The sequence below is a fragment of the Scophthalmus maximus genome, chromosome 12, assembly GCF_022379125.1.
Source record: "Scophthalmus maximus strain ysfricsl-2021 chromosome 12, ASM2237912v1, whole genome shotgun sequence".
NCBI classification, from domain to species: Eukaryota; Metazoa; Chordata; class Actinopteri; order Pleuronectiformes; family Scophthalmidae; genus Scophthalmus; species Scophthalmus maximus.
In genome coordinates, this window is record NC_061526.1 from 9,275,833 (window position 1) to 9,296,083 (window position 20,251).

Genomic DNA, 20,251 nt, shown 5'->3' on the forward strand with positions numbered 1-20,251 from the left:
TTTCATTTTTTTAATCCATTTAAATTCACTTCACAGCAATTGTTTGGATAACTATTCAAGTAACCTTGAATACCAGAATAATAGAATAATATATGCATGAATACCGGCCCTGTGATAGGCTGGCGACCTGTCCAGGGTGAACCCCGCCTCTCGCCCAATGTTAGCTGGGATTGGCTCCCGCGACCCTTAAATGGATAAAGCGGTAGACGATGAATGAATGAATGCATGAATACCAAGTATAAAGATATATATTTTTTGTAATAATAGTAGTGTTTTAAATTTACTGTATATAACAATTAATAATATTTATTTCCATCCATCTAACTATGTTTTTGCATATCTAGAAAATAATGTTTTTACGTATAAAATGTGTTAAGCCATTCATTTTCAAATTTAAAATATTTTTATATTATTGTTGTATGTGTGTATGATGTTTTATCATTTTTACTAAACAACATTGAATTTGAGAAAACAAGGAGAAAAACCCCCAAAACATTTGAAAAATATTGAGAAAATATTACAGTGTATTTCTGTCCTGTGTGTGTGATTTGTGAACACCACTAGATGGAGCCGCAAGATAAAGATTTTCCTTCCTCTTTACAGCGGGTTTGATTCTTAGCAGTGATTTGAACTGTTTTAACGAAGAAGCGAGGTTTAGCTTTAGGAGACACAGATTTTAAATTATACAGTGTGTACACACCCTTTATTTATAAATACTCACTCTGAAATAAATCATTGGCCCGTCAGTGACACAATTTAATGTGACACCAATATGTTTCTTTCATGAGAAAGAAAAAAGAAAAGAAAAAAGCTGAAATCCTGCAGGTCCTCAGGCCGACAGCGGATTCAAACTCACACGTTACAAGACTGGAGACACAAACACACAATCTCCTCTTCTGAACATGGACATATTCACGGCCCCTTTGAAAAGTCTTTTAATGATGCTGTTGGCTTGTGAAGCTCAATTAATGACTTTCAAATTATAAAAACTCGCCTTTTGTTGTACATGACTGTTTAATGGTCGGACTAGGCTGTCAGCTGGGTGGGGGACAAATCAATATGTCTTTATTCCTCCCAGCAGCTGGTGCAGGGAAACATGGGCTGACCTGACAAAAGACTCCGTTATGGAGGACTTATACATCTATACGTCAATTATCTTTACTGCTTTATAAAAGTATATTTGTATTTTTAAATCTTAAATTGAGTTATACATTTTTTAAATCAGCTCAGTCAGAAGAAGAAATCGTCTTAATCTGCCGCAAGAAAAATGTCTAATCTAACTTGCTACCCTACTGTAGACTGTACCCTTGCTCAAACCTAACATGCAGCATGAATACCCTAAACAATGGACACAACTTCATAAATTCTTGACGGCAGCTCAGTCAAGAGGAGACACTGTCTGCATTTCAATCAAATAAAAGTAAATCTGGATTCCTCCTCACATTTTTCCATCCATGTAAACACCAGACACCTAAATCTCACTTTTGGCAAACGGCGCGTCTCTCCCGCGTCGTTCAATTAGACCGGAGGTTGTTTCAGTCACAGGGAAAATCATTTAAACATGATTTGAGACACGAACAAGCTCCAGCTTGCCTCCTTCATTATGTTTTTAATTAAAATGGATGTTTCAGAGAGAGAGCGGAGAATCTGTGTTTCCTCGTCATACGGCGACGAGGGCGGAACATGGCAGCAAGTGAAACATTGAAACAACTCGCTGAGAAGATCAGAACCGGGCTCCTGCTTCATTACTGCAAAGTCCAAGTTCAGCTTCACAGGAAATTAAGTGTCAGTTTACGTCAGTTTTTTAGCAGCTAATTTAGAGGTTATGTTTTTTCTTAATTAAAAGTCAACGTCAAAAGTCAAGAATAAAAGTTTTCATCTAATTTTCTGATACTAGAGTTTCAGTATCAAACCGTTTTGTTAAAATAGAGGTCATATAACAATTAAACATTTTCTTATGTTGCGGGAAATATGGTGTCAACCTTTCCTCAACTTTCACTCTCTGTCTCAAACGAGCGAACCGACGTTCTTTGTTTCAGACATCAAAGTTCCACCGCTTCACCCAACGCACGCACAAATATCTCTGCAGGTTGGTTCCAGCCAGTTAAATTTATGATTTGGATTTCGCATTACATGTTGCTCACCATTGTTAGTTAGGTCTCGTATGTTCAGAAGGCGAGAGGACGAACGTTCACACCGACAGACAACAGAAGACGGAATGTTCTGATAAGGAAAACGTTTTAAATTCACTTGTTAGTATTCAGGCTGTGAACCGCAACCGCTTGTTGTGGCTCGACATTTTGACCTCATTTTCACACACACTCTCCTGCGAACGTTTAGCCAACGCACGTCCTCCTTGTCTCTGGTGACCTGGAAGATTACAGGTTTACGTCCTCCCTCTCCTTCATCAGAACCCTTTGACAAGTTAATAACTCAGGCACACACACACACACACACAGCCTCTGGTCTGCATTAGCACACAAATTGCCTCGGCGGTGTGTGTGTTTTCTGGTTACACTGGAGGATTCCAGTCAGTGTTTGCAGAGAGACGAGGTCCCGGCAGGAAGCCTCTTCTTCAGATCATGTGAAGGACACTGGAGAGAATCCTCATCCTCACTGCTGAGACACAGAGGAGGGAAAGGAGACGGTTTGTGATGAGCAGATCAGTTCATCACATTTAGTCATTTTAGGCTTTAACGAGTGTTTTCTCAGTTGCTTTTTTTTTTGTATCTGCATTTATTTGAGCCGCTGCTCGTTTGTTTGTGAGCAGTGATTAAAAAACTACTGAGCAGATTTCCAGTTAACTTGGTCAAAAATTGTAATTGAATTGAAGGATGGAACATGGACCAAGATAAAATTCCATGCGTCCGTATCCAGTATTTTGTTATTTTTTTATCGCTCTCTTATGACCTCGTGAGATGAGGAACGTCTGAGACGACATCGCGATAGGAACCAGCTCCTTCATCTGTTCACCGCTTGCACATGCGTATCGTCACGTCTCCTGGAATTCAAAAGATGAGCAGACGTTGACGCAACATCTCTGTATATTATCTTTGATTTCATACTGTATATGCTGCGTTCATCTTCAGTCGGGCCGGGGGTTCGTTGTCGTCGCACACTTAAGTATAAAAATCAGACGACAACTCTTCTACAACCCTTCAAATTGAAGGGAATATTGGTTTGAAAAACAATCAATCTCTACATCTGCCACCGTCAGAGGACAAAGGGGAAACTGTGACAGCGTGACAGCGACAATGCGCCATTTAAAAACAACGAAGAAGATAATCTTCTGAATGTAAGTTTGTGGAAGTGATGCATGGTTTTTTTTACAACAGTGAAATTTAATTTGATGGTGTGTGTGTGTGTGACGGAGAGAAGATGAATGAGGAAATTTGCCGTCCCCATAAATCATTTCTCACACATCACTGATTTTCATGTGCAAGTGAAGAAGAGAGAAGATGAATTACAGACGCTCATCGTGACGACTTCATCTCGCAGTCATTTGTTTGTCGTCACAGTGTGAGAGAAATTACATGTTGATTGTTTATCATATTCACATCGTTCTGGCATGATGCTTTTTCACTTGACCGATGTGTTCTGTAATCACACGGCTTCTCTCCGCCTGTCACTCACAGGGAAATGAAGACACGCAGTCACAACAATCAGTATCAGGGCAGCAACCTCTTAATTAGAAGTGAATATGAAGGATGTTTTGCCGGCCCCAGAAAAAGCAGCTGAACATTATGATAAAATCAGAACAGACGATAAATTCCTAAGTACATTTTGCACTGAACACAAGAAGAAAAGAAAAAGCTAAAATGCCTAAAGTTTCCAGTTTCTCCCAAACTTTCTTTAGCTAAAGAACTAATTTAAACTCAACTCAAAAAGTTTGACATTTTGAAAAATGCATGTAAAATATATTATATCCTCTTTTTAAATCTCCCAGCGAGTCTCGGTACTTCGAGTCTGAATCAACCTTTTTTTTTAAACTTTCCAGTGTTTAAAATATTCAATCACTTCAGAATCTGTTCATTTATTTTATTCCATTCTTTTCTCATTTGTAACATTCTGAACATTTCTCGTTCGGCACCTTGTGTCTATGTTGTCAAAGGAGCTATGTAGACAAAGTTTTTTTTATTATAACAAACATTTTCCAGGTAGCATGAAACCAAAGATGGACGACATGACGGCTCCCCCAAATTAAAGCCAATTCACCTGGATTGCCCCCTGGTGGCTGGCTGCAGTGTAGGCCATAAGCCCCGCCCCCTCCTCGTTAGCAGATGGGATTTGGACCAAACTAAAATAAAAAGTATTGGTAAATAAATGTATCTAAATGTTCTCATCACACTTATCCACGAAGAGCATGAAACGCAAAGAACAGTCGAGGCTGAAGGGAAAATATCCGACAGAAGTTAAAATTCTGACCTGACGATGGCGCTATATGAAAAGCCAGAAGATCTATGAAGTTAATCGAATTCAAGAAAACACCTGTAAACCAAATTTCGCGGAAATCCATCCCACGCATCTTGGTTCTGAACAACGCTTCAGGCCAATCACGACAAAGAGGATGAATGTCTGATACAACGATGAGCGACAATGTCATTTTCACATGAAAAATGTATTTTTTGTTTTCAATTTCACTGAGTTTAATAGGCAGAACAGTTTCCCCACGGAGAACAACGCAGCCTGTCTCTTTACATCATCCCAGCGTCGTGGGGTTTCACAAGGCCACTGCCTCCCACCGCTTCATATTCCGCAGCCTTGACGAGCCTCCGTCCGAGGACACGTTTGATTACGCTCTATGAATTATTGCTAAGACGTAAATGCAAACCACTATCAAGTACTTAAAGCTGCATGCGTTGAGTTTTGATACACACACAAAAAGAGAGGATAAATCTGCGTTGAGCTGAAACACAAGAAAACATCGGTAACAGGAAGTGGAGTAGCTACGATACGTGGTTCCAGCAGCCAATGGGCATCTTCTGAATATACTGTGAACAAACACACAAGCACTAACAGAGGGAACGAAAAGGTCCCTTCATCCACTGTATCACGGAGAAAATGACACTCTTTCCTCCATTACTGACCAACGCTGAAGATAAATCCCTCTCTGTGTTATGTCCTTCACCCAATATCTACCTTTAACAGTAAAATACATCACCTGAAGGACGGAACGATGCCATTTCAAAGCTTCCTCCATGTCAGCAGCAGCGCCCGCGGTTTTCGAGGGCGCCCCAGAAGGTCGGAGTCTCGACAAGTCCCAGTTTACGACCAGGCGCTTTATCAGGCGAGCGCTTCAGGAGACCTTGAGCTGGAGACGGCAGCGGAACAAAGGAAACCTTTAATGATTGTTACTGTCAGTCGATGGACGAGACACAAGACGAGTGTCTCATCCACCACGTCAGGAGGTCGCTGATCTGGAATCAAAACAGCCTGACACACACACACACACACAACTGTGGATTAATTGACGGCTGAAAATAGTCCCCCTCAGAAATACTAAAAGAAACAATGTGTTTTAAAAAGATTTACATGTTCGGTCGGAACTAATGTGCTCAGAGCTGCGAGGGGGGAAGTGTCGGGGGAGACGCACTGACAGGCTGCTGTTTCTTTGGGTCTTTTCATGGGATTTTGACAACAAAACAAATGTTGTGTCCATCGGTCTTATCCGTTAATGGATGACACACCTGAAAACCACCTGAGTGCAGGTGACGCGCACGCACACACACTTTAGTGCAGCGGTGATGCTCATTAATCCAGACAGGAAACAGTGTGTGTGTGGCGTTAATGAGTCACACGAGGGGGAAAGAATGAACATGTGCAGTTAATAATTCCTACGGCGATAAAAGGAAAAGGGAGTGTATGTATTTGTTGCCTCCTGAATTTTTCATCTCTGGTGTGTGTGTGTGTGTGGGCTCTATCAATGTGGTGCTCCAACCGGACCAGAAAACGGTTCTACAACATCCCATTTCACACTGATCTGATGTTTTGTAATCAGTGTGAGAAGCCAAACACTGGCAATGAATCTACATGATCTGGACGACATGACACGCGCGGCATTAAAATCGCATCATCCGGCACGAGGCTCACTAAATCTGAATTTCTAATAAGTAACTCCAACCTCTGAATATGTCTTTTCAGTCAGAACCAATTCTCCAACTCAGACTGAAAAGTGCTGGAGAGGAGCCGCAGACGAGGAGCTCCTGCCACAGATGTGACATCCTTTCTTTGGGTTCTGCTTTCATATGCATAAGTGTTTTCTTCACAGCTGCCAGTTCATATTGATTTTGAATATCCTGCAGAAGGGTCATCCCAAAAAAAAGAATGAAGATTAAATAAAGAATCAGTGTTGGTAATATATTCCAACACTGCATTTATTTAAAGTGGCATTGGTAACACGCTTTACACAGGAAGCTCACATGGCACAATATTTGATTTCATTGAAAAACCTTGTGATCAGTGTCTTCATAATGAATTCATCTCTATATTTTATATAATCCAATTTCCGTGTCCTCAAAAGGAGTCCACTGGCTAATATTATAGTGCACACACACACACACAATTTGGCATGATGAATAAAGAGAGCTATGAATATGTTTATTGTCAGTGTTCAAATCTTCTGGGTCTCAATTAGAGCGATGCTCCTCTGCGCTGCTGGAATTTACAGAAAAAACGCCGTTCAGGCGACACGCTGAGATCCAGTTAACCAAGCTGACACGGCTTCATCCCACAAAAACTTCCCCAATGTCCGTTCCGTGCTTGTTAAGGAGGCGGTGATCCGCGGACGGCTAACGGGTCGACTGTGAGGTTTCTAATTGACCGGGGGGGGGCGCGTCCTAGAAGGCGCCAACATTGTTTCTGCCTCTGGGGGCTGCAAGTAATTAGTTCCGCCTCAAGACCAGAAGGTCGGCATGTATATTATATGAGATTAACCAGCCCCGCTGATAATGTTGAGTGTATGTGTGGTGTAGAATTCAGCCGTGACATTAAGTCTCCTTATTAAGCTCTGACACTTAAACTAGGTTGTTTTTATGCATCACAGTTTGATTCATTAGTGATGTAACCCCTTGAGTTTTAATTAATTAATGTTGTGAACAGTCCTGGTTCCCCATTCATTTTCTTTTCCCCATCCCTCACTTATGGAGAACTTCTACAAACTTGTTTTTGGACAGGAAACTCCAGCCGGTCGGAAGTAGGGGTGTCACAAAAAAAGTTGGCCAAAGAAAATTTTACTCAATTAAACCTTACAAAGTCACTCGGTCGGTCTCAAACCTGCGCCAAAGTCCCAACTGTCCTGAAATTCACTCAAGTTGCACCAAATCTCACACACTCGCAGAAAACATTCCGCTAAATACGTCAGATTTTTTTCCCTTCAAAGCAGATTTTCAGATGGACATTCCTCGGAAAGTGTGAGTCGCCCTCAATCTAAAAAAAATAGTAGGATTTTTGACGCAGGTGACGTGGACACTTTTCTCTCTTTCTTTAACATTGAGATGTAGAACGTTATTTGATATTTTTACATGGATCTTGATGAAATTCAGACCTATTTATGGGACTGATGTCTATGAAAGTTGGGTCTTGGAGGACGTATGTGCTCCACTGAGTACCGTTCTAATTCCAGCTGGAGTCTGAGGTTTGAGCCCCAATTTCCACTCGTCGACAAAAGCCCCAGCTCGGAGCCCAATCTGCCTTTTATCGGCAGTCACCAGTTATAATAAGAGCAAGAGGCCAAGTCCCACAAGTTGACCTCCTTCACGGATGGTCGGTCGGGTTCAATTAGTTAAGGTCAGGCCTTAACTTGGACGAGAAGGTCAGTGAGGAAGAAGAAAAGTTCAACCATATTAATTTCAGGGGTGGAAACATCAGCGTCTGAGACGGAGCGATGAGTCACGTCCGAGGGAGGAAGGAGCGTCACAGATAAATGTCAGAAGAAAAAAGAACCACGGCGACAGGGAGAGGACGAGATTATTAGTGTTTACAGACGGCTGACGGAAAGACATCCAGTAGGAGAAAAGGAATGAGAGAAGGGGGCGGAGAAGGAGAACAAGAGTCGGAGATCAAGATGAAGAAAGGGAACAGAGAGAAAGCGCCTGAAGTGTGTCTATTTTAAACTGAGCTGTCTCGGTCTTTGTTATCTCCCTCCGTGAGGCGACGTGAGCGTTGATTTGAGGTCTTTCAGTGGAAACCGCTTTGTCTTCAAATCACCAGCAGATAATTCTCTGTGTTTGTCTCTTTATAGCGCAGAAGACATCCAACAAGTCCTAATCTTAGTCCTCTGTCTTTACTTCGAAGTTTCTAAAGAATGTCCCCAGCTTCCAAAAAAGACCTGTTTCTAAAGAATGGCCGTACTTCCCAAAATGTTCTCACTTTACAAAAATGTCCTAAATTTCCCCCAAACAGTTGTTTCTAATATGGCCTGGACCCTGATCTGTCTCTGAACTTCTCTGTATCTTTTCCACTCCAGGCAGATCTCTCAAATCCTCTGACCTCTGATTGTGCGTTTACCAAAGTTCTGGAACCGCTTTACTTTTACGATGAAGTGTATTTCCCTTCCACAGATGTATTTTGGGTTAAAACCAAAGACCCACTTGTTCCCAGGGCTTTTGACTGTCCACGGTTGGATTTCATTCTCATTCTAGCCTTTTAAAATACTTCACTTATGCTTCCCTTGTACAGAACTTTGGTCAAATCTGCTTGTTTTGAATTAACTTGACTTGATTTAGCCGCAATACTGTGTGTAAATGTTTTTGAATTTCCTGTTTCAACAGTACACACCAGCCACACAGATGATTATCCAGTGTGGAAGTTAGATTATCACAAAGTACTCCCGGTGTCGTGTCTGGGTTTGTTTTAACTTTAGATTGTAAACTCCAGATCGCTTCGCTGTGAAATAAATATGTTTGAACTCTTCAACTCGTCCGCTGAGGGCGTAGAGAAATCTGTGGAGACGAAGCAAGAAAAACAGTACGAGTGAAAAGGGGAAGAGAGAGAGAGAGAAAGACTGATAGAAAACATTCTTTCTTTTTCATGTCCCTTTGCTCACCCGTGAATCCACTTTCACCCAATCATCTATTCATCCATCTACGATGCATCAGTATATTCTTTTATTCATTCATTCATGTCCAGGGATTTTTTAATATCTATATGCCAACCCTTCCATTTGCCTTCTTTCCAACTCATCCGTTCATTGTCCCATTGAATTTACATTTCACTTTCCCCAGTTCTGTCCACCTTTTCAATTCTCAATCCGTTCATTTGTCCGTTCAATTTTCAGATGATGGTCCTCATCACTGTCCATCAGCGAAACCAGTCTGTCTGGAGGTCGGTTTGATACAGGAGGAAGAAGCATCACTCCACTCAACTATCCAACCGTCTGTTCATCCATCATCCGTTCGACTATCCGTGTGTCATCCATCATCTATGCAAATACTGTCTACACATCCATCCTACCAGATTTCCACCCGTCCTCTGACTCGTTCATCGTTCCATTCTCTATTCATCCATCCAGATGTCATCCACTGAATCTCATCCATCCATCACTTATCCACATTGATGCTCTGCACTCGCACAACAGCATTTTAAGGGTAGAATGACTCGGGCGTTAAAGCGACATAACTGCAACTGTTTTTATCTTAAACCGGCAGCTTGCACATTATTCTGATGGTTCGCTGACGTTGACTGTGAAGGACGGAGCCTCTTTCATTTCCACTCGTCACCCTGAACGTCTGTTCTGTCTCTGTAACTGGGCTACGATCTCCTCGAGTTCACGACTGATGCTGAACTGTAGATCAGTTTAAAAAAGCGTTTATCTCCAATATTCTGCAGGAAACTTTTTAAAATATGAAGTTTCTGAACAGAGTTTTTGTGTGTTTGTTTACTGAATCTTGAGGTTCAGTAAACAGATGATATTGGGAAATATCCGGCGTTCGGTAGTGTTTCAGTTCAGCAGGCGGAGCTCAACTCATTGATAGACTCTGTTTTTTTCTCTAGGTGGAAACTACGTCGTCGCTCGGTCATGGAGCCCAAAAAGAATCCATCCCCACGTGAGGCTGCAGGGGGCGCTGCTGCCCAGGAACCTTCAGTGTTCTGGTCACAGATGTTCATGTGACCAGGCCAGGAATGTTTTTTATATTTTTTATTAATCACTGGAATCAATTTCTCTTTGAAGAAAAACAAAGAAAAAAAGCTCCTCAATCTGACATTTACTTACTGCTGCGATTGACACACACACACACACCGTTAACTCCCATGAAGCTCATTCGTTTTTTTTTCTGTTGTTTTTGCTGTCGCTGGTTCCATATCTCCATCCCTGACAGCAGCAGCTCAATAACCACCAGCAGCAGTCAGATGAGACCACCAGCTTTTAAAAAAAAATCTCTGAAACGCTCGGCGATGCCGGCATGCCATTTCGGCCTCGGGAAATTGATTTGCAGCTTGAAAATCCATATGGGTTTTTAAAAAAAGCTGACGTTAGACTGCGCTGACCTTTTCGGCGGCCTGAAGGCAGAGGTCATCGCAACTTTTCTTTTGAGCGCGCGGCCGATGAAATGGAGGACAGCTCCGAGAGTTTGACGTGTTCTGACCCTGACGCTCATGTGCCAGCCATGAAACCGCTTCACCTCAACGACGGGATGACGTAACATTTAAAATCCCGGACACATCGGCGAATCGTTTAAGTTCTTTTCAAATCAGTGCTTCACAAACGTTAAAGCCTAATCAATCAGTGTCAGCAGTTTTTGCTCTGCTGGTTTTCGAATTGAGGAAAATCTCACTTCCAGGATTCCACTTAAACCTTCTCAGGTGGTCGAAAGCCCAAAGGCTCCTTCCACTCTTGTCTGTCCCCATAAAATCCAGATAAAATAATGTGTTATTTCACGTCTTCATTAAACCTCTGTCTGTATTTTTAACACACAGTATCTGGCAGCTCCGGCGGATGAATAAAGCCCGACAGCAGGTCGCTTCACAATGAGCATCTCACATCCCGCCGATTCCAGACACCCACGACTGAACCGTTGTCCTGCGCCCAACATCCTGTTTTCAGCAGGATCGCTGTCAAATCAGTCCAGAGAAGAAAGAAATGAAGCGAAACCAGAGGCGGCGCGGAATCTGAGAGCAAAGGTACTGTAATGCTTTTGGCAAATGGTCAGCAACAAACACAATTTGTGGTTGATGGGCTAAAACCAAGCAATATTTTCCCCACAGAGACAGAACGGATTTAGCTGGCAATCGCTTACAAAAGCTCCAAAGAAACTTTCTTAAAGAGCGACGGCCAACTGAATCCTCTCATTAAGCAACGGGCAGATTGGTGGGGGGACGGAGGCTCCGGGACAGAGCGGCACTTGGCAGAGCTCGGAGACAGACGAAGCCTCGAGCGCCGTTTTGTTTGAGGACGCGGGGAAACGGAACGCCGCCAGTTCCAGACGCTTAAACTGAGGATGACGGACTTTTGCTGCTTTGTGGAATGTACCGTCTGTGCAGTTCAAACAAAACGCAAAGTCCGTCGGGGCCGGCCCTCTGTGTCATGTCCATGCTTTTCCGAGCAGGAGGATCGGCTGCGGACAGATACACAAAACCTCAGGACTACAAACATGAAAACCTGCTCTGTCCAAACTATGCTGATTTTGCAAAATGAATCTGTTTTTTAAACCACTGACATGACCTGTGTTTGTTCTTTATGTTACAATAAAAGCAATGACTTCATTTGAAATTGCAGCTCCTTCAGTTACCAAAGTATCGAGCTATCTATCTACCTACCTTCCCAACTACCCACCTACCTACCTACCTATCGAGCTACCTAGATATCTATCTATCTAAACTATTCTGTACAACTTCTGGAAACAAATGCTAAGCTGGCGCAGATTTCTCCGCAGGTTCAACAACTACTACTACAACAACTTGTTTTTCGGTGCAGGACAGTCTCGAATCTTTGTTCCTTGATCAAGTCTTTGTCAAGTTTTTGTTTGAGCTGAGCAGGGAAATAAAATCAAAGAATCCATCAACGGCACATATTCACAGTTCTCATCACTCTGCTGTGCACTGTGGACAGAAGGGTTTCTACTCTTGATTCACTGAGAACAACTGTAATCATATTTTTTACACTGTTCATGGTGGAAATGTCCCCAAAATGGCTGCTGTCCGACCTGCAGCCAACATCACCTCCATTATGTCATCATTCATGTCAACTCTCACGCGGATGAAAGGTTGTGACCACAAACCTCCCGGCAACAAGTCGCCCGCCGCACCGCAGCTCCATAGGAGAGACCGCGGAGATTTGCATTTGACTGGTTCGCCCTTCGGGAGATGATTCAACATAATTACAGGCGGTAACCAGCCATTTAGCCGATGAGTGTGATCATTACCCGTCTCATTTGCATAATTTTCTACACTTTGCCAAATTGGTAGAAAGTGTCGACAGCTGCACTCGGCCGCCTCAGCCGCAGAGACGAGATCACACACACATCAGTTCAAATCAATCAGACGTTGCTGCTTTATAGACTCGAATAAAAAAAAGATTGCTGCTATAAATCCTTCGCTCTGTGGCGACATCGATGATCAACACACGTTTGAACACAGTCACGTGTTTCATATCCCATGTATTTTAGTTTGGGTCTGGTTCTCAGGGTTTGGGTTCTATGACGAGAACCTTGTTGTTCCTGCAGAGGATGAACAAGTTCTTCCACCTCTGAGCAGTATTCCGTCCTGTAAGCAGGTTTTTTAATGTCGAGATCAGACACGACTACAGTCTTGATCCACAGTGGTTGGATCGCTGTGCAGTTAACAACACAACCTTTGTGACCTGGAGTCAACTATGCCGTCGTCCTGCGCTCTGATTGGCTCTAGTTGTTAGGGTCCGATTTTTCTAGATATTCAGCGAGCTAGAAATGTAGTCGGAGGAGTCAATGTGTTTATGAGTCTCTCTGATTGCGTCTTTGAAGAGTTCACACACAGCGCTTGGAGATTGACAACCGAACGCCGGTTTAGTTCCGATCTGGGGCCTTTTTGTCAGCTAGTTTAAAAATGTGTCAGCGTGTGGAAAATCAGGAACAAGCTACTGTACAACCAATCACGTGCCATCGCTTATCGTTGTGTTTTGGCCCTACAACACGGCCGCCAAACCACAGCTCGGAGAAACCAGAGGTCAAGCAGGTGTTCGACACGAGAGTTCGAACAGGAACCAACGATCCTCAGTCCAAAGTACTGAAATACAAATTCAAACCCCCAGAAGTAAAAACAAGTTTCAAGTCAAGTCCACAGATGCATTTCAACACAACTGTCCGGATGTCATTGTCTGGAGCAACATTTGCCTTCTCACGTACAGCCCCTCTGGAGACAGTGCCCGGACTTCTGCGAACGTCTCTAAGCATCTCATTTTTCCCCCTCGGTCCCCGTGAACAAAGGCAGCCCCATAAAAATAAAATCAACGTCCCCAGTTTAGTGATTAAGGAACTTAACCGAGCTCGACATAAAAAATGTCTTCGTGAACGGAGCACTAGAGACAATTGGCTTCTGGTCTTGGCCCCCTGCTGGGATTAAATACTAGGAAGGCAAATATATACCGTCGCCGCTTCGCAGCCAATCGGGCGGTCGAGTGTTTCTGATGGAAAACAATCATAAGGGGACGAGCGGAGAGATCTCACCAACACGCTTCTAAGTCTAAACGGATAAATGAAAGAACCGAAACCAGGAGGGAGCCGCCGAGCTTCAGAAGGACCACTCATGAATAATAATAATAATGATGATGCGGATGCTGATGATATTCGGCGTGTGAGCGGTTCCTTCTCGCGGACAATGAAGAGACGCTCGTCTCTGTTTTCATCAGACACATAGAGAATGAACGTAAATTGCTCTTTCTTGTCTTTTTGACCGCGGGGAACACGCGGACCAGATGAAATGGGAGGACGCGTGACATGCCGCACATTTAGCCCCGCGACTTCCTCCACATCAGGTCATAACAAGCAATTATATTTCAGATGGATTGCAGGTAGAGGAGCTTTTCCAGCGGTTACCGGTGCCAATTATTGACCGAGAGAGGCAGAAAGAACCTGCTGGTTGGGATTAATTAAAGATGCTGCAGGCGTGTGGCTAAGGGGGGGAGGGTTCAGACGACCGCACCGGGGGGGCCACGTTCAGAGCGAGCAGCCACACAGGTGACGGAGGAACACTAATCACATGCAGATTGGAGGCGATGATACTGTCATGTTAGTTCCACTCGTGAAACGTGCTGGAACGTTTCCCTCCGAGCACACGCTGATGATTTATCGTTTTTAATACAGCCCGAACATTATCACCGTGATGATACATTATACATTATATATATGGTGATTCTGTAAAGATTTGATTTTAAATGAGATGAGCCCTTCTTCTTTCATCCCCACTGCAGTTCACATTGAAGGAGTTACGAACATGATATTGTACTTTTACAGTTTTATGAGCTCACCCTGTGTATGCCATGTTCACCGGACGGGTCCAACTGGGAGGAGACCTGGAGGAGGAGGGACAACATCAGTATGTGTGTGACACTTTAATGAAAAATATACAGTATTAAAAAAAGGGAATAAAAAGCTCTGGGGCTGAAGAGCAGCGACAAACAAATCAGGACAGAGAGAGAGAAAAAACAACGAGTGCCGACGCTGAGAAACCCAGATGAGGGAATAAATCAATTTAGAAAAAGCAATAATTAAAATGCAGCAGCTCTTCGGACGTGAGTCTGTCTGGATTCCAAAAACTTTTCCCCCAGCTGCGTCACGACGACGTCGCGGGAGCGAAGGAGCTCGGGTCACCTGGGGGGGGGGGGGGGGGGGGGGGGGGGGGGGGGGGGGCGATGGAGGGTCGGAGGAAATGACTCCTTGTGAAAAACAGACAAATGATGTAAGTCGAACACACTGGACGAGATTTATTTAAAAATCCAACACTGTCCTCAAACCAGGTCTTCACCCTGAAATGTGAGGACGTCGGTAAGGAACCAGATTTTAGTTTAGTGCAACACAGCGTGTCTGCTCTTGTCGGAACACACAACTGTGTCAGTGTGTGTGTGTGTGTGTGTGTGTGCGGCGGCAAATTATTGATGTCTTGGCTGCGGCAGTGTGGGACCGACTGACAAGTTTCACACTGAGCCTTAAGCCTGAAATCTGACGGACTCACACCAGCAGACAAACACTCGCCCGAGGAAACTGACGGCGCTACAAGCAGCGGTGGAGGTGGAGCAGTGAAGGAAGGTTGGCCGACGCCAAGGAGCTTATGATTCCCCACACAGACAGTTCACATAGGTTGAACTCCCTCGTGACCTTAGCCCAGCACATCAATCTTATAATCTTAACATATAAGATTAACTCTGTGAAACCCGTCCACCTCAGATGTGCCGTTCAAACATCCACAAAGTTTTCCATCGTCCTCTCAGGGGAGACGACTGATCTTGACGTCCATCTTTATTCGACCTGTCAGCTCAACTGGCAGGTCGACAGGAGCTGCCGAGATGCGTCCACACTCGGCATCGCTAAATGGGTGTGTGTGTTTGACATCGGGAGACGGATTGTTCCGTGTTCCCAGTCCGGTGATGGATGCCAGGAAACAGATTGGTGACAAGCCACAGTTAAAAAAAACAAACAAACCCAGTGGGAGCAAAGCTCCAGGGACGAGTCGTCAACGCGGCCGACTCCCAGACGTCAGACGTCGTGCTCCTGCTGCCCCTCCATTTATTCTACTTTGGGGAAAAACGTGAAATGGTGAATGAATGTTTCATTGAAAGTTCAAACCATCTGTTCTCCTTACAGCCGCTTTGAGCGGCGATCGAAAACGCAGGGACGCACGGCGACTGTGTGACCCACATTGCGATGCACCATTAAGTGAATCAATTTTGTTCTAACTGGAGCCATTATGAGTCGGATTTGGATTTCACAACTCGTCCAAGCGTCGGGCCTCGCAGAAGCTACGGTGGTTTTGTTCCCTCGGATGCTACTTCACACGACAGTCGAGTAGCTTTTCAATCGCACTTTTGCTAAAATAAAATTTTTTAGTCTCTAAAGGGACAAGTTGACTTTTAAAATGACAAGTTGTTTAAGTACATTCTGTCCTTTTAAAGCTTTCGGCCACTTGAGGGCAGCAAACAACAAATACACACAGTTTTTACTGACGATATACTGTATATATCAGAAATGTTCACTTCCTCAAGTAGCTTTAGTTCATCAGCTCTGTTTAACCACTCCAGACTTCATCCAACACATCAGTTGACATTCTCAAGAGTTGCTGCATTGGGAGCGATGTTGTGTTGGTGGCTTATCATGTTCTTTCATTTAGTTCCCAAGGTTGTTTTTCTTTTCCTTTCATAACCAGATGTGTCGTGAACAGAAGTGCAGGCGCCGTAGTAAACCACTTGGAGAAGTTTGTGTGTGTGTCGGGGGGACTGGCTCTTTGAAGGGTTTATTGTTGCCACGTGTGTAAAGATGAAAAGAATATCCACCTGTTGTCAAGGATACGACACCATATCTCAAAGACCTGGTCTGGGTTTTGTCTCTGAATCGTCAAAACTACCAATTTAAAACCTGAACTTGAATACAATTTGCAGTATTGACTACCAGTTAATTAAATGTCAGGGTTATTTTCAATGAGAGCTCTCCGACATGAATGAATATGCTTTTTGCATCATTCAACAGCGAAAACATAATGAATCGTTAGGTAGTAGTTTGGTAAATGATTTCCTTGAAGGACGCCGTTTGTGACAAAGAGGAGGAAGACCATGAAGAAGGATTGGAAGAAGATACAAAACTAAAAGGTGAAGGAAACATACAAATATTTCCTTCTGGCCAAAGTCTGATGGACTAACCATCCATGTCTTTCATGCCAAAAGCCAAACCGAAAGCGCAAATTCATTCATTTCTGTTTCCATCCACAAGCATTGTGTGAATATTAGCAGTTGGCTCATTGTCTGAGAAGCCACTCAAAGCTCCAAACGAAGGAAAACAATGAACGTCCCGGACGCTTCCCCGGACGTATTCATTGGATGTGTCCAATCGGAAGGACGTATGGGGTCATACATCTCATCCCGTCTCCGAGGATGTCGCTGCCGGGATGGGGACATGATCCGCAGAAGACCTGAGGATAATCAGACGGAGCCAAATGATCCCCGAAGAATAATTAGACGGTCTAGACCCAAACCAAAGAGAATGAAGGAAAATTGATTTTGTACGGCTAAGTGTGATAAAAAGGAAGGAGCTGCTGTCTTTGCAAAAAGAAGGAAAAAAGAAATCCATGGAATGGTGCTCAGTGGAGCGTATCCCTCTGCCAAGGCCGAACAGTCCGACACGATTCTCGTTTGTTTAAAAAGTAGAAAAGTAAAAGAAAAAAAGGGGTCTGGTGGTTTTAATAACCTAATTCATTTATTTGTCATAAAACATAGTCAAAGAAAGTGCCAGGCACCATCCCTTTACCAAGTCTGGTGGAAAGCGGTCAAGTAGTTTTTTGCGTTCTCCTGATATATAGGTGAGCTGCAGTACGAGTGTTGCAGCTGGGGGGCGCTGTAGCATGAAACAACTACAGGAAGCTGAACTCCTCTGCTTGTTCACTTCCACTCAAAACAATGGTAGTTCGAAGAAGCGTAAGCTCAACATGTACATGTCATATTTATGACACTTGGTCGCAGACAGATTTGATTTGATGGCTCTTCCTCGCCCTCTTGAGGATTCTTCCCGGGCGTGGCAGTGGTTTAATCACGATTATCACTTCAAAGCTTATCCACTCCATGTAGCGACGACCAACCCTTGGTATACCGAGATTAACACTCGAAACTGTTTGTGAATTTTGATTCTGTAACAAAAGTACGTAAACAAAGATCTTAGCGTCCTCGGATCATGAACTCAATATGAGCAGTCTATGATGAAGGATCCGTATGTAGACAGACGCTTCCTCGTCCTCATGTTCTTCTGCTGTTCACGTCACTACACGTGTAGACTCAGATTTAACATTCACCCCTCGTCGGCCTTGTCCGCTCACAGGCCACGACGAGTTCATCTAGGTCAAACCATATATCTTATTCTGCTACAGCGGAATGACGAGTTCTCCGAAAGCCACGGCTCTTTCATTTCTTCCCCTTCGCCGAGTTAACGATGTACTCGCACGGATGAATCGCTCTTGCGCGATCATAATGTAAACCTCGATACGTCCGAGTCAGAGCAGCAGCGAACCCGTCGCCTGTAATTCACTCGCTGGAGGCGCTGGGCCGAGTCATTACGCTGCACGAGGAAATTGGAATCCTCTGTTTCGGTCATAAAGGTCAAAGCCATTGACTCTTCGTCCTGATACCAACCATTATCCCATCAACTCAACTCACCTGGGATCGTAAGGATTGAAATAAACTGTTAGTCTCTGTCTCCACTGTGTGCCCCCCGTCCCCCTCCAGCTCCTCCTCCCTATGGTTTTTCAATTGAAAAGCTCGCTCCATCCATCTTTATTTTTCTTTTTCTCTCTTTGATTCCATTACACAAAGTCTGGGTCTTTCTTTTCCCTCGAACAACAGTGAACGTTCCCTTCCTTCATCCCCGTGGAGATCACAGTTCATCTGCCGATACGAGGAGACATATTGGGGGGTTTGATCATGGTTTGTTGTTTCTGGCGGCGGGGGTCCTGTGGGTGAGGAAGAGTGGCTGAGTCACCCAGGGGGGGTTGGTTGCGTTCCGGTGAATCCGGGTGACTCATCCGGTCCTTGACTTTTCATTAAAAGTGAAAAGTGAGTCTGCGAACTGTGCAAATGTTCATCCGGACTTCTTGCAGGTATGACGGGTGAATTCCAGCAGAGTTTTACTGTGACCTTTCCGTACTGTAGCAGCTGGACAACATTGTCCTGAGGACACGTGTGTCTAAACAGTTCGAGGAACTTTCTTGGCGCAGTCGCCATAGTTTTGAACCATCAGTTGGGAAAGCAACTCGCTCTTGGGAAAGTCGTAGCCGAGTTAATGCGCAGCTGCTCTTTCACGATCTCCGGTCATTCATCCGTGAATGTCAATGTAGTGACCGTCTGCTACGGAAGTTTAGAGGTGACGATATTCAACTCTTGACTGATTCATCTTCTTTAAATATGTAATTAAATTCAGGGGGGGAAAGGACGTCGGCTCTCAATGACGTCTTGTGAACTTTTCATGCTCGACTTTCAGCTTTCAGGAAAAGCAAAGTCAAGGAGAAACTTAAATGAAACTGTTGTTCAGGGATTTAAGAAGTTGCCTAGTTAAAAGCTAAGGACCTTGATCGGAGTCCAGTCGGGACCTTTGCTTCATCGCATCCATCATCTCGTTTCCCTTATTTTTCTTTCTTGTCACTTCTCTGATCCCCTCTCAAAATCGAGTCGAGTTAAGTTTTGGTCACACAACTTTTTAGGAAGTCAAAAAACTGACTTCCTGTCTTTTATCTTCATATAGAAATGTCTGTTCACGTGTCACTTACGACCTTGTTGAAACTTGCTGTCGTCTTCAAGTAAACCTGCTTTGAAATACAAAATTGTAAACTTCATTTTAGCCAGACATTCAATTTTTTTTAGATTAACAATATTGTTGTACTCAAGATAGGAGGTGCTGTACAGAAATATTATTTCTTCCAATTTTACTTTCTACAACATAAACACAATCGAACTTGTTTATAAGAATCCATTAAATGTAGTTAGTTACAAAATTGACCAATATATTCAGTGAGAAATTCACTTTTGGGGCAAGATAACGTACCATTATGTAACGTAAACACACTTTCAAGCATATGTTTGATATTTTCTATGCATTTTTGTTTTTGGTCAAAACAAACCCATTTTAGTCTTCCAATTATTTTGTGTTTGAATAACTGATTATTGTTTTTCAACCTTTTATAATGAAATGCAAATTGGATTTTTACATATTATTTTTCTGTCTGTCATATTCTTTTCTATTCATCTATTCATTCAATTTAAACTGAACACTTGTCATCTCTGAACTTCAAAACTTTATTCTCTGAAAAGCTTTAACGACAGTCTGTGAGCGCCGAAATCAATCTGGGAATAAATTATAAAATTGCAACTCCCCGCTCGCACGTTGATGAAGCAGTTTTGTTTTTTTAAATTGTCCTTTTACTGGAGTAAAGTCATCGTGACTGATCGCCAGTCAAGTCTAATGAGTCGTCGCTGGGATTTGTGCTTTGGTGAGTTGCACCTGGAGCTTCCAGACGGGATCATCAAAACCATCCGACGGATGAAACCGAGACGGTGTGGAACTGAAAAAAAGGGGAAAAAGGCTTTCATTAA

At 43.5% G+C, this 20,251-nt stretch overlaps 1 protein-coding gene across 12 annotated transcripts in view; it reads right to left on the reverse strand.

The window, feature by feature from the left end:
* Positions 1-2,219: 2,219 nt before the first annotated feature.
* The window catches only part of npy2rl (neuropeptide Y receptor Y2, like), a 112,209-nt gene continuing 94,177 nt past the window's right edge, over positions 2,220-20,251 (reverse strand). For 6 of the 12 annotated variants that reach the window (XR_007031812.1, XR_007031815.1, XR_007031814.1 and 3 more), the window contains 6 exons: positions 20,160-20,220; positions 19,429-19,467; positions 14,438-14,482; positions 5,162-5,311; positions 2,911-3,001; positions 2,220-2,616 (listed from right to left, as the gene is read on the reverse strand). Coding sequence is in view for 4 of the 12 variants with exons in the window: in XM_047336255.1 (XP_047192211.1) it covers positions 2,614-2,619; positions 14,438-14,482; positions 19,429-19,467; positions 20,160-20,220 (151 nt within the window). In the remaining 8 variants the exon portion in view is untranslated. Of the gene's footprint in view, positions 2,620-2,910; positions 3,002-5,161; positions 5,312-14,437; positions 14,483-19,428; positions 19,468-20,159; positions 20,221-20,251 lie in introns of all 12 variants that reach the window. The other 6 variants (XR_007031811.1, XR_007031816.1, XM_047336256.1 and 3 more) reach the window with 6 other exon arrangements.